This window comes from Eschrichtius robustus, chromosome 1 (assembly GCF_028021215.1).
Source record: "Eschrichtius robustus isolate mEscRob2 chromosome 1, mEscRob2.pri, whole genome shotgun sequence".
NCBI lineage: Eukaryota > Metazoa > Chordata > Mammalia > Artiodactyla > Eschrichtiidae > Eschrichtius > Eschrichtius robustus.
In genome coordinates, this window is record NC_090824.1 from 113,181,715 (window position 1) to 113,194,219 (window position 12,505).

The following is a 12,505-nucleotide window of genomic DNA, read 5'->3' on the forward strand; positions in this document are numbered from 1 at the left end:
GATAAATTGTATTATCCCCATTTCATAAATGAGGAGACACACCAGAAGAAGTAATTTACATAAGATCCTATACTGGTAAATGTCAGAGATGGTATTTAAACCAGATCTTTAACCACAAAAGCAGATCTTTTTTATATCTTGTTTCTTTAACATGTATAAACAACTTGAAATCTTTGATGATCCCACAACAATGGATAGATTAGAGTAAATGTAACCAGGGAGTTCCCTGACGGTCCAGTGGTTAAGACTCCACGCTCCCAGTGCAGGGGGTGCGGGTTCGATCCCTGGTCGGGGAGCTAAGATCCCACATACTACATGGTATGGCCAAAAACAAATTTTTTTTAAGTATTAAAAAATAAAAAAATAAAATAAAATAAAAATAAATAAATAAATGTAACCATAATATCAGGTAAATTTAAATGGAGCTTCTCATGTTTTTATGAGCTCTTGAAAAGGTAATTAGCTTGTTATAGTGATTGTTTAGCAAGCACTTTCTTCAGCCCTGCTAATATTATCTCAAACATAGAATAGGAGGCATCTAAAATAGTGATTTTCCTATAAATAAAAATGTCACTAAAATATTTATATGATATTCCATTATGCCAGATAATTTGGATATTGTTTTTACTTTAAAAAAATACTAGTATCCTTTTTTTAATTTTTTAAACTTAAGAAAGATACCTCTATATTTAATCAAGCAGGTATCAACATCTACCATAATACTCACTTACCAACTTGGATGTTTCCCAGGAGAGGTTAGAAATAACAGAGTGTGGTCGCATTGGCTCATCCACACGCCTGCCTGGGAGCACTTTGGGTGCAGACCTGGCCAAACCTAAGAGGGGTCTACGAAGAAAAAGGTCATGAAGGGCGGCTGGCCTTTTGCTACCACGTTCTTAGAAGGCAGCTGCAGGAGACAGGCCGCTCCAGCCATGTGTGTTCTGCCTGAGCTCACCGGGAGCCCCCGTCTCAGCACAGAATGTTAGAGCAGGTGGGGCCTCAAAGATATGCCAGAGCCCTAGCCCACAGCTCACACCCACATCCCACATCTCCCCATACACAGCAGGGGTAGGGGAGGTAACAGGTATCAGTCAGGCACACACCCTGCTTCCTGCTCATGCCTCTGTCTTGTCAGAGCGCACTGCTGCCAGCTGGATTTCGACAGAAAGACCAGACACAGAAAGCAGCCACCGGCCCGTTTGACCGCGAGCACCTCCTCATGTACCTGGAGAAGGAGGCTTTAGAACAGAAAGACAGGGAAGACTTTGTGCCCTTCACTGGAGAAAAGAAAGGTAAGACCACAGGCAGCATCTGGGAATGCAGGTACTCCTAAGGTATTGTCATGGAAGGTCAAGTAACAGAACTGGCCTGAAAGGGGGAAATAAGACCACGAACTGGATTCAGTATTAAAAAGAACCGTGGCTGGTGGATACATGTCTGTGTACACTTGTCCAGACCCACAGACTGTACACCACCAAGAGTGAGCCCTAATGTAAACTGTAGATTTGGGGTGATAATGATGTCAGTGTGGGTTCATCAGTTGTAACAAATGTACACTGTGCTGCGGGCTGTCATTAGAGAGGAGGGTGTGAGAGTAGGGAAGGGGGAGGGGGGACACAGGAACTCTCTGTACTTTCCTCTGCTAACCTAAAGCTGCTCCAAAAAATAAAGTTTATTAATTAAAAAAAAAAAAAAAGAACCATGGCAGAATATGGAGGCTGCAGGTATAGAGAACAAACTGGTGGTTACCAGAGGGGAGAGGGAGGAGGGGAAGGGTGAGACAAAGGTATGGGATTAAGAAACACAAACTACTATATACAAAATAAGTAAGCAACAAGATCTATTGTACAGCACAGGGAAACATAAACATTCTTTTTAATAACTTTAAATTGAATTAATCTACAAAACTATTGAATCACTGTGTTGTATACCTGAAACTAATATAATATTGTAAATCAACTATACTTCAGTAAAATTTTAAAAAAACACAGACTGTTGTGCAGAGAAATTAAAGATCTGAGTAGCAACAACAACAAAAAAGCTACCAGTTCAAAAGAAAGAAAACTGTAATTAAAAAGGTATGAATCTTGCTTCTGAAACACATGCAGGTAACCATAATTTGTAAAAATAATCTGCTTGAGTAAGGGGGAAAGAAAAAGGAATATGTAGGCTAATTAACTGAATACTTAGAGTGTAATGGTACTTACATTAGTTTTGTAAAAATAATCTTAAGCCCCAAGAAGCAGTTTTGGAAGTGTAAAGTAGCGTCGGGCTTAAAAGAGGGTCTCATGGCATTGGTGTGTTCCTCTTAGCCCGGGGCTTTCCTAGCTGCAGGAGTCTACTCCAGGTCGAGGCGTTGCCTCTATTCCGTTGCTACCATTACAGGCCAGTACAGTCAATCATCCGTTCATCCAGCATGTACCAACCACCTCCTGGGTGCAGAGCCCTGTGCCATGTGCTGGGACCACAGGGAATGAGACCCTGCCCTGCCCTCAAGGAGCATGTGGTCCAGCGAGAAACACTCTGATAGATCCGGAAAGGCCTGAGGAGTAAGGGGATGTTTCTCCACACAGGGGGTGAGCTCTGAACTAAGACAAGGAAAATCCTCCTCCCTAGCTCCTGACGCTGAGCTCCTCTTTGGAGGAAAAGTAGATACCAATCACCTGTCCAGGTTCCTCAGCTATAAGCAGTGACTTGGGCCCAAAGATCCGACTGGAATCACTGATAACTTCATAGTAACTACGGTCTTTTTAAAACACAAATCAGATCATGTCAGTTCCCTGCTTAAAATCCCAAATCATTGCCGTGGTCCTCAGAGTCCTGGCAGAGCTCACCTTGCCCACCTCTCTGACTGCATCTCTCCTACCCTCCCTAAGCCTGGGCCCCACTGTCCTCACTTCGTTCCCCAAACTTGTCAAGTTCTTCTCCCATCTCAGGGTCTTCTTCCCTCTGACCCACATCCCTGTTCTTCACCTCCTAAAAGCTCCGGCTTAAATGTCAGGGCCTCCAGCTTTCGCTGACCTCTCTGTCTAAAACAGACCCCATTTATTGCTTTCTTAGCACTGTGACAGAGTTCATCCTTTTGTTTACTTACTTTAGGATTTGTGTGTTTTCCATAGGAGACTGAGATTAACAGTGGGGCTGTGTCTCTCTTGCATCATGGCACAGAAACTGACACAGGGGAGGCACTAGATAAACGTAGATTGGAATAAATGCCATCTCTGAGCTTTTGTGCCGTGGCCACGGGGAGCAGGAGCACTGGCCGCTTGGCTGCTGCCTTCTCTATGCAGCCTTCTGGCTCCTCTGAATCATGCACATCCAATGGCTTGTGCACCACTCATAATGTCATTTTATTAAGAAGGTAAAGTTGGGCACTGACAAACTGGGCAAATAACCGAGGATTGCTGTAGGAATATGGAGCTGTTTCTATGGCAGCACGGTTATTGTTAGACTAATTTAATTGTGAAGGAAAAAATAAATTATAATGTCAGATCTTCAATAAAATCCCAGTTAACATCCAGTATTAGGGTAGTGAAAGAATAATAAGAGGGAAGCTGCTGTCTTCTGTTCTCAGAGCAGTGGTCTGGGGAACAGCTATGGTAATTAATTAATTACCTGGATTAATTAATCTGGATTAGGTATTACCTCCTGATCCAGATTAATCTACAGATGGTTCTTAGGGCGTTAGGAGTACAGGAGCAGTCAGAGTAATAAGTGGGGGTACAGAAGGGGTGCACAGCTGCACCAGGGAGCTTAGGAGAAGGCTGAGAAGCAACACGATTGAGCTAAATGAGCAGAGAGCAAGTTTTCCAGAAAGAGCGGAAGGATCAGAGTGAGGCGTGTGCAGGGCCCCTGGAAGAACAGCGGTGATGCAGGAGCAGTGGCAGGCTGTGGTGAGGGCTTCGGGAGAGGGACTGCCCAGCCTCAGTTCTGAATGCCAGGTGCCCTGGGCCTTCAGGTTGCTGGGCTACATTATTCATTTAGAGCTTGTCGTTCGGTTGGACCCCAGGAATGGATTTGCAGTAGCAGTTATCCTGAATACTGATAGCTGGGCCACCTGTGCACCTAGTGTTCAGAGTAATCCTAAATGGTACCAGGAGTTAGGAACTCAGAAACCTGGTTTTGACTCTGGATCCAAGATCTTGGCACCGGAAAGAAAATGCTTCGGGCTGCAGACACTACGCAAAAGTCTGGGAGGAGCCTCACTGTCTGAGATCTTATTGATTGATGGATTGATTTGATTTTTTTTTCCTTTTCTATTCTCTGGCTATTTTCCTGTTTTGTTTCCCAGTCTGTTTCCCTTCTTTCTGGGAAATGTGGCAGCTTATGTGATGGTCAGTGAGAGAGACCTTGTGGTCAGGATACCCCAGACTGACCACAGCAGTGGTGCCTCTTTGGGGTGCCCAGTTCTGCCTGGCCCCTGTTTATGTATCCAACCATTTGAAGGTCTGGTAAACCAGCAGGAAGTATGTAGCCCTGTAACCAGGGGAGTCTCCTGGAGAGTTTTCATGAGGGAGTACTTGACTTGGGTTATGACCCTTTCCTTTCCCATGAGAGTGGGGATGGCCAGGCTAGCCCAGGAGACCTGGCAAGAGCTTGGGTTCTGATTGTCTGAAGCTGGAGCCAGCTGTCTGTTCTAAGGTGACAAAGAGGAAAAGCAATAGAGGGGTGAGTCTTTAGGGACCTTCAACGATCAAAATGGAAGAGGCCAATTTCAAAGATCATGCCAAGAGGTAAGAGCAGCTCCAACAGAGGGAAACCAAGAGTCAAAGCTGGGAGGAATTGGAAAAGAGTGTGAGTAGGTCTGGGGTCTCCTATGGTGGCTCTGTAGTGGCCTGGGTTTACCTTGAGGAGCCACTGCACACGTGGGATGTGGCTTTGTTGGCCTGGCTGGAAGTTAGGAGAAGGTCATGTGCCATCCTCCCAGAACTGTGATCATCAGTCCAGAGGTTTGGGCTGGGGGGGGCGGTGGTGGTGGTGCTATAGATTTCAGCATATTCAGAAGTGAGTAGGGGGCAAAATAAATGGAATCAGCCTGACAGGATGAAGTGGGAGGTGGTGGCAGAGAGTGCATATTTGGGTAGCACAGTGTGTTGCTGCTCAGAACTCCACATCTCTAAATATGACAACCCTGATGTTTCCTTTTAAGTCAGGCTGACTTTGATGTGCTCTAGAAAGGTGACTGTGTCCCCAGGTCACTACACTAGTCAGGTACCCTAGATATAGCATGCTCGTTGCCTACAATCTCAGTTGTTAGGAGGAAAACTCTAGGAGGGGGATCACCAGTTTGTCTCTCAGGAACCCCTGGGGCTGTTTGGACGCATCTGCCCCCCATATGCAGGATCCAAGGCAAGAATACAAATAGAAGTCCATGTGCCATTTTTATAAATATTTCAAAGCTAACAAACTGTTAAAGTATGTGCTGTCCTCCTACCTAGGCCAATATTCTTGGACTTCCAAGAGTTCCACATAGGGATACGGGTCCATCCTGCACTGCCAACGCCTCAAGCACCATGGCTGACACCCCAGCCTACATATCACATATCCAAGCTTCATCCATACTCACTCACAGACAGCATCCTGTTGGCCCGTGGGTACACACCCCAGCAGTGTGACCTGCCTTCAGGAGGATGGACATGGGGAAGGGACTCATGCAGGCCCTGGAAGCAGGTTCAGGGCTCTTTGGCAGGGAATTGCAGGGCCCCAGGTGCCTGGGGTATAGTCTAGCAGGTGGCCTGTATTCTGGATGGGAATGTCCCTTTGTCCCCGTGACTCCTCCCTCGGTGGGATGCAGGCAGTGAGGAGGGGTGTGCATCCAGAAGAGACCAGAGTTGGGCCCCTCTAGAGCAAAGGGCTCATGGCAGGGCCCCTCTTGCCCAGGTCTAAGGGCAGTGCTGCCCAGGATAGGGAGGTAGGAGCCACTGTTTCCCTCTCTGCCGCCTCAGGTCTCTGTGTTGCAGAATGCAGGATTCCTCCTCTGACCTTCCTTCCTCTAATAGTGGATTATTGATACTGGCATCATCCCAGAAATTAAGGAATCCCAGTTAGATGTGCAGTGGTCTAATGCTTCAGCTCTTAGTGGCCAGAGCTGCACATTCTCTGGTTAGTTCACTTACCCTACAACAAGGCAGCAGCACACGATGGTTTTTGTTTTTCTTCTGATTTAAAGGGAGAGTCTTTATCCCCAAAGAAAAGCCCATAGAAACTCGTAAAGAAGAAAAAGTGACCCTTGACCCAGAACTGGAAGAAGCTTTGGCCAGCGCCTCCGACACTGAACTCTACGATCTTGCAGGTTAGTCCTCAGCTCTGGGAAACTTTCCTGTCTGGCTCTGTGACCTCCAGATGGGCACTGACCCCCCTGGCAGCAGCCTTTGAGCTCCTGTGTAACTATTGATTGTTACTGTGATACCAGGTTGACTTCAGCCATTAGGCAGCTATAAGGCTGGATGCAGGTGACTTAAACCTCTCTGAGCAAACATTTTGCTGTATCTCAGCGGTAAAATGTAAAATCATATTTCAGCTGTAAAGTACTCCAAATAGTACCTGTCCTACAAAATCCGAGAGTTACTGTGAGAAATCAAAGAGAATAAATATGAAGGAGTATTCAGAACTTAATAAAATCACAGCCCTTATGCTTTCTAAAGAGCTTCACATTTGGCATTTTATCATCACAGAATTTCCGTTTCCATCACAAAATTTCTTGTTCTTCCCGACAGTCACTGTTCAGTTTTGATTCTGTTAGCCTAAGCATGGAACAGGACCATTTTACTGTTACATTTCCCCAGTAAAGTAAATCCATATTCAGCCCAATCTGCTGATTTTTTCTAGTTTTCTTAACAATAGCAACAATATAATAATTATGTGGATTGGTTATATGTACAGATAGAAAAAAAACCCCAAATAGTACAAAAGAGTATGTAATGAAAAGTCTCTCACCCTCGTTCCTAAGTCCCCTCCCTTTTCTTACATTTCCTTCGAAAAAGATTCCATGCATGTACCAGCATATTTGTGTACTAATTGGATGAAAATTTGGATTATTAGGGTCATTAGGTCCTCACAGGATAGAGGTGCTTTGAGAAACAGTCCACAGCTTTGGCAAGAATTCTCACATTGTTACTCCATTGGAGTATTGGAATATGTAAGTAATAATAATCTCCTTCCTCCCAGGAGAACCAGCTATGCCTTATTCTAATAGCATGCCAACCATCTCAGCTACATTTTCATTCCTTCTGTGATGATATCAGTGGTCAATATTAAGCTCACATATTTGAACCCCTCTCAGAAGTCACTGCAGGAGTTGAGGCACCTGCATCTAACACATAGGAAGTCATTTAACGTTTGTAATAGGTAAAGTGTAAAAGTGTAATTATTATCCCTATTTTACAGATGGGGAAACTGAGCCTCAGAGGCATTTAAAAACTTCTCAAGTCATACAGATAGTACATGACAGAGCTTGGATTTAAGCTCTGGCTGACTGCTCCTGACTGCCACTCTAAACCCCTAGACTCGCTGGTTCTGAACATTTGCCCTTTCTCAGCTGTACGGGCTGCCCCCCTCCTTCTAAGGTATAGATTACAGTGCATGAGGAGCTCAGGTGCGCCTCTGCCACCTGTTGGCAGACTATTCTGGGATCCTTGCCCAGGCGGCCACCTGGAATTTCTCACCTGGAATTTCCTTAGCAAAGGGAAAGCTGGGCAGTTGCAGTTAGAGCATGCTCAGTGTTGTCACCCCAGTGCTGTCCCCTGCATACTGTACTGCCCCCTGGTGTAAGCTCCATGTAGTACAAGAGACTCAAAAATCTCAGCCTGCTTATCTGACTTTCTATTGTTGACATCTCTTATTTCCCACCCTGGGATGTTCTAGATGGGAAAAGAACCACTCTTTTTGGTACTGAGAGATGGGAGAGATGGGGAGGCTTACACTGAAAAAGGCCCATGATCTTTCTGCTCTTTGTCTCTGGAAAAACTACATGCCATAGTCTGTATTATGTTAGATCTTAAACTATCCTTAGACTCAGTCCTACGTTCACATTTTACAGATGAGAAAACATAAGGGATGAATCTACTTAATTAACTAGGACGTCTATGCAGATTTTCAGTGTGGAGCTATGACGAGACCATTGTCCCTCAGATCCTACATGATTCTACACGTATAGATGTAGAAAGACATGTGAAGATTGCTAGTGGTCTTGGGAGGAGGGTTTCTTTTTTTTTTTTAAATAAGCTTATTTCATACTATACATGTGTCATGCACTTTGCAAGGCAAGAGGGTCTAGAGACTTATCTTTATGATATGAAGAATTGTTCTTCGAGGGGCAAATTAACAATGTGGACATCTTAACACGCTTTCTCAAACTTAAGGTTTATTCACTGATTATCTTTGCTTTCAGCTGTTCTTGGAGTACACAATTTGCTCAACAATCCCAAGTTTGATGAAGAAACAGCCAGCACGAAAGGAGGCAAAGGGCCTGTGAGAAGTAAGCTGACGTGAAATCTGTGGTTTTAGGAAACTTGGGAGCCTCCCGGGTGTTGCTGGTAGGAAAGAGGCCTGTTGACTGGGCCCCCTGGGGAGTCCAGAATTCTTTTAGGCTTTGAAGGTGGATTTTGCCAGTTTACCAAGGATCACTGGGCTCTGAGCAGTCAAACCAGGATAGACTAGCCAATACTGGGAGCTCTGTCTGGCAGCGTAACTAGTACCAATCAGTGTGTTTTGCCCAGAACACACTGTCTTGATAGGTCTGTTCAGTCAAAAGAGAAAATTACTGATAAAAAAGGTTGCTTAGTCAGCACAGAATGCAGAGTTTTATGTTCTTAATGATGTTTTAATTAACTATAGTATCAGATAAGTTTCCTACTCTATTCGAGTGCCTTTTTGTCTCAGTAACGGATGTTTGTCATTAGAATTTGAATACCCGCTTCCCCCGGAGAGCATGAAAGACACACTGGCATGGACTTGCTGGCACAGAATGTACCAGACCGTTATCTTCTATGTCACCATTTTCTGGAGAAACGTACAATTCATTAGACTCTCTCACTCATTCGTCAGTCATTTACTAAATACCTGCTGTTTCAGGAATGTTCTAGGCTTAGGTACAAAGGTAAAAAAGATGGTCCCTGCCCAAAGGAACTTATCTATCCATGGGAGGGACGGATCAGTAATGAGGTAATTTCAGTACAGTGTGATCCAGGTGCTATGAAAACTCACAGAAGATCACAGCTTTTCTTAGATTAAATATATTTTATTCTCTTTGATGGTGATTTGGGCAATGCTTTCTAGTCTCAGCAGTATATTTATCAGTCGCTGTTTATACTGGGTAATTTACCCAGACAATGAGCAATATTCCTTTTATTTACCTTCTGTTTTCTTATGCATACAGATGAAAAGTGTTCATCCTTTTAATTTCAGTATCAAAGGATAACATTCTGACAACATGTTTGTTATTAAAAGTCTGGTGCATAACCTTCTGGGCTTTTATACATACACATACACACACATATCATTAACTTTTTAAAATACTTCATTTTTTTAGAGCAGTTTTGTGTTCATGGCAAAATTGAGAGAAAGGCACAGAGATTTCCCATATACCCCCTGACCCTCCACATGCACAGCCTCCCCCATTATCAACATCCTGCACAGAGTGGTACAGTTGTTACAATTGATGAACTTACATTGACGCATCGTTATCACCGAGTCCATAGCTTACGTTAGGACTCACTCTTGGAGTTGTACATTCTCTGGGTTTGGACAAATGTACAATGACATATTTCCACCATTACAGTATCAGGCAGAGTAGTTTCACTGCCCTAAAATTCCTCTGTGCTCTGCCTATTTACTTGTCCTTCCCCGCTAACCTCTGGCAACCCCTGATCTTTTAACTGTCTCCATCATTTTGCCTTTTGCAGAATGTCATATAGTTGGAATCATACAGTATGTAGCCTATTCAGACTGGCTTCTTTTACTTAAGAATCTGCATTTAAGGTTGCTCTGTGTCTTTTCATGGCTTCATAGATCATTTATTCTTTTTATTGAGATATAGTTGATGTACAATATTGCATGTTACAGGTGTACAACATAGTGATTTGTAATTTTTAAAGGTTATACTCCATTTATAGTTATTATAAAATATTGGCTGTATTCCCTGTGTTGTATAATATATCCCTATAGTTTATTTATTTGTACTTCTTAATCCCCTACCCCTGTCTTGCCCCTCCCCGCTTCCCTCTCCCCACTGGTAACCACTAGTTTGTTCTCTGTATCTGTGAGTCTGTCCTTTTTGTTACACTGACTAATTTGTTTTATTTTTTAGATTCCACATATAAGTGACATCATACAGGATTTGTCTTTCTCTGTCTGACTTATTTCACTTAACATAATACCCTCCAAGTTCATCCATGTTGTTGTAAATGGTAAAATGTCATTCTTTATTATGACTGAGTAGTATTCCATATATATTATCCATTCATCTGTTGATGTACACTTAGGTTGCTTCCATATCTTGGCAGTTGTCAATAATGCTGCTATGAACATTGGGGTGCATGTATCTTTTCAAGTTAGTGTTTTTGTTTTTCTCAGACATATACCCAGTAGTGGAATTGCTGAGTCATATGGTAGAGATAGATCATTTCTTTTTAATGCTGAATAGTATTCTGTTATCTGGATATACCGCAGTTTATTTATCAATTCAACTACTGAAGGACATCTTGGTTGCTTCCAAATTTTGGAAATGATGAATAAAACTGCTATAAATGTCTGTGTTCAGGTTTTAGACATAAATTTCCTGCTCCTTTGGGTAAATGTCAAGGAGCCTGATTGCTGGATCTTACGGCAAGATGTTTGGTTTTGTAAGAAACCACAAAACTGTCTTCCAAAATGGCTGTACCCTTTTGGATTCCCAGCAGCAAAGAATGAGAGTTCCTGTTGCTCCACATCCTCACCAGCATTTGGTTTTGCCAGTGTTCCAGATTTTGGGCATTCTAATAGGTGTGTAGTGGTATCTCATTATTTTAATTTGCATTTCCCTGACAAATATGATGTGGAACATCTTTTCAAATGCATATTTGTCATTTGTGTATCTTCTTTGGTGAGATATCTGTTAAGTTCTTTGGCCCATTTTAAAAATCAGGTTGTTTTCTTATTGTTGAGTTCCAAGAGTTCTTTGTATATATTGGATAAGTCCTTTATCAGATGTGTCTTTTTTTCTGATTTTTTTTTTTTAATGAATGAAAGATTTTTTAAAATTCTATAGTGCTTTACAAATTTCAAAAGTTTCATACACACGATTTCAAATAATCCCATAATAACTCTTTTTTTCCCTCTACCCCTATATTGCCCCTCCCCTCTTCCCTCTCCCTACTGGTAACAACTAGTCTGTTCGCTATATCTGTGAGTCTATCAGATATTCTTTTGCAAACATTTTCTCCCAGTCTGTGGTTCATCTCCTTATTCTCTTGAGAGTATTTTTCGCAGAGTGGAAATTTTTTATTTTAATGCAATCCAGGTTATCAATTCTTCCTTTCATGGATTATGCCTTTGGGGCTGTGTCTAAAAATTCATCTCCAAACCCAAGGTCATCTAGATTTTATCCTATGTTATCTATCTATCTCATAGTTTTACATTTTATATTTAGGTCTGTGATCCATTTTGAGTTAATTTTTGTGAAGGGTGTAAGGTCTGTGCCTAGATTCACTTTTTTTTTTTCATGTGGATGTCCAGTTGTTCCAGCACCATTTGTTGAAAGACTATTTTTTTCTCCACTGTATTACCTTTGCTCCTTTGTCAAAGATCAGTTGACTATATTTATGTGGGTCTATTTATGGATTCTCTACTCTGTTCCATTGATCTATTTGTATATTTTCACCAATACCACACTGTCTTGCTTTCTATAGCTTTAAGTCTTGAAGTTGGATAGTGTCAGTTCTCTAATTTTGTTCTTCTCTTTCAATATTGTGTTGGCTATTCTGAGTATTTTGCCTCTCTATAGAAACTTCAGAATCCTTTTTTTTTTTTGATCTCTACAAAATAACTTTCTGGGATTTTGATTGGGATTGCATTGAATCTATAGGTCAATTTGGGAAGAACTGACATCTTGACAATATTGAATCTTTCTATCCATGGAATATCTCTCCATTTAGTTCTTCTTTGATTTCTTTCAGTACAGGTCTGTAGTTTTCTTCATGCAGATTTTTATATATATATATATATATATATATATATATAGTTAGATTTATACCTAAGTATTTCATTTTTCATTAACATTTTTTTCAAGTTGTGATTCTCTTATCAGTACCTGTAGGTTTACCTCATTCTTTTAATGAATAGATAGCATCGTATTATGTGATTATGCTATAACTTGTTTAACATTTTTGCATTGATGGACATTTTGTTTATCATGTTTTGCTGTCACAAGTAACGTGTCAGTGAACATCCATGAATATATAGCTTCATATAGTCGTGCTACTTTTCCTGTAGATTAGACTTTTAGATATAGAATTGCTGGGTCATAAAG

General features: G+C 42.0%; 1 protein-coding gene across 4 annotated transcripts in view; it reads left to right on the forward strand.

The window, feature by feature from the left end:
- Positions 1 to 12,505, forward strand: part of TMOD2 (tropomodulin 2) — a 50,559-nt gene that overhangs the window by 12,799 nt on the left and 25,255 nt on the right. For all 4 annotated transcript variants that reach the window (XM_068551665.1, XM_068551670.1, XM_068551656.1 and 1 more), the window contains exons 3-5: positions 1,136 to 1,292; positions 6,170 to 6,292; positions 8,390 to 8,476. In XM_068551665.1, coding sequence (XP_068407766.1) covers positions 1,136 to 1,292; positions 6,170 to 6,292; positions 8,390 to 8,476 — 367 coding nt within the window. The remainder of the gene's footprint in view (positions 1 to 1,135; positions 1,293 to 6,169; positions 6,293 to 8,389; positions 8,477 to 12,505) is intronic.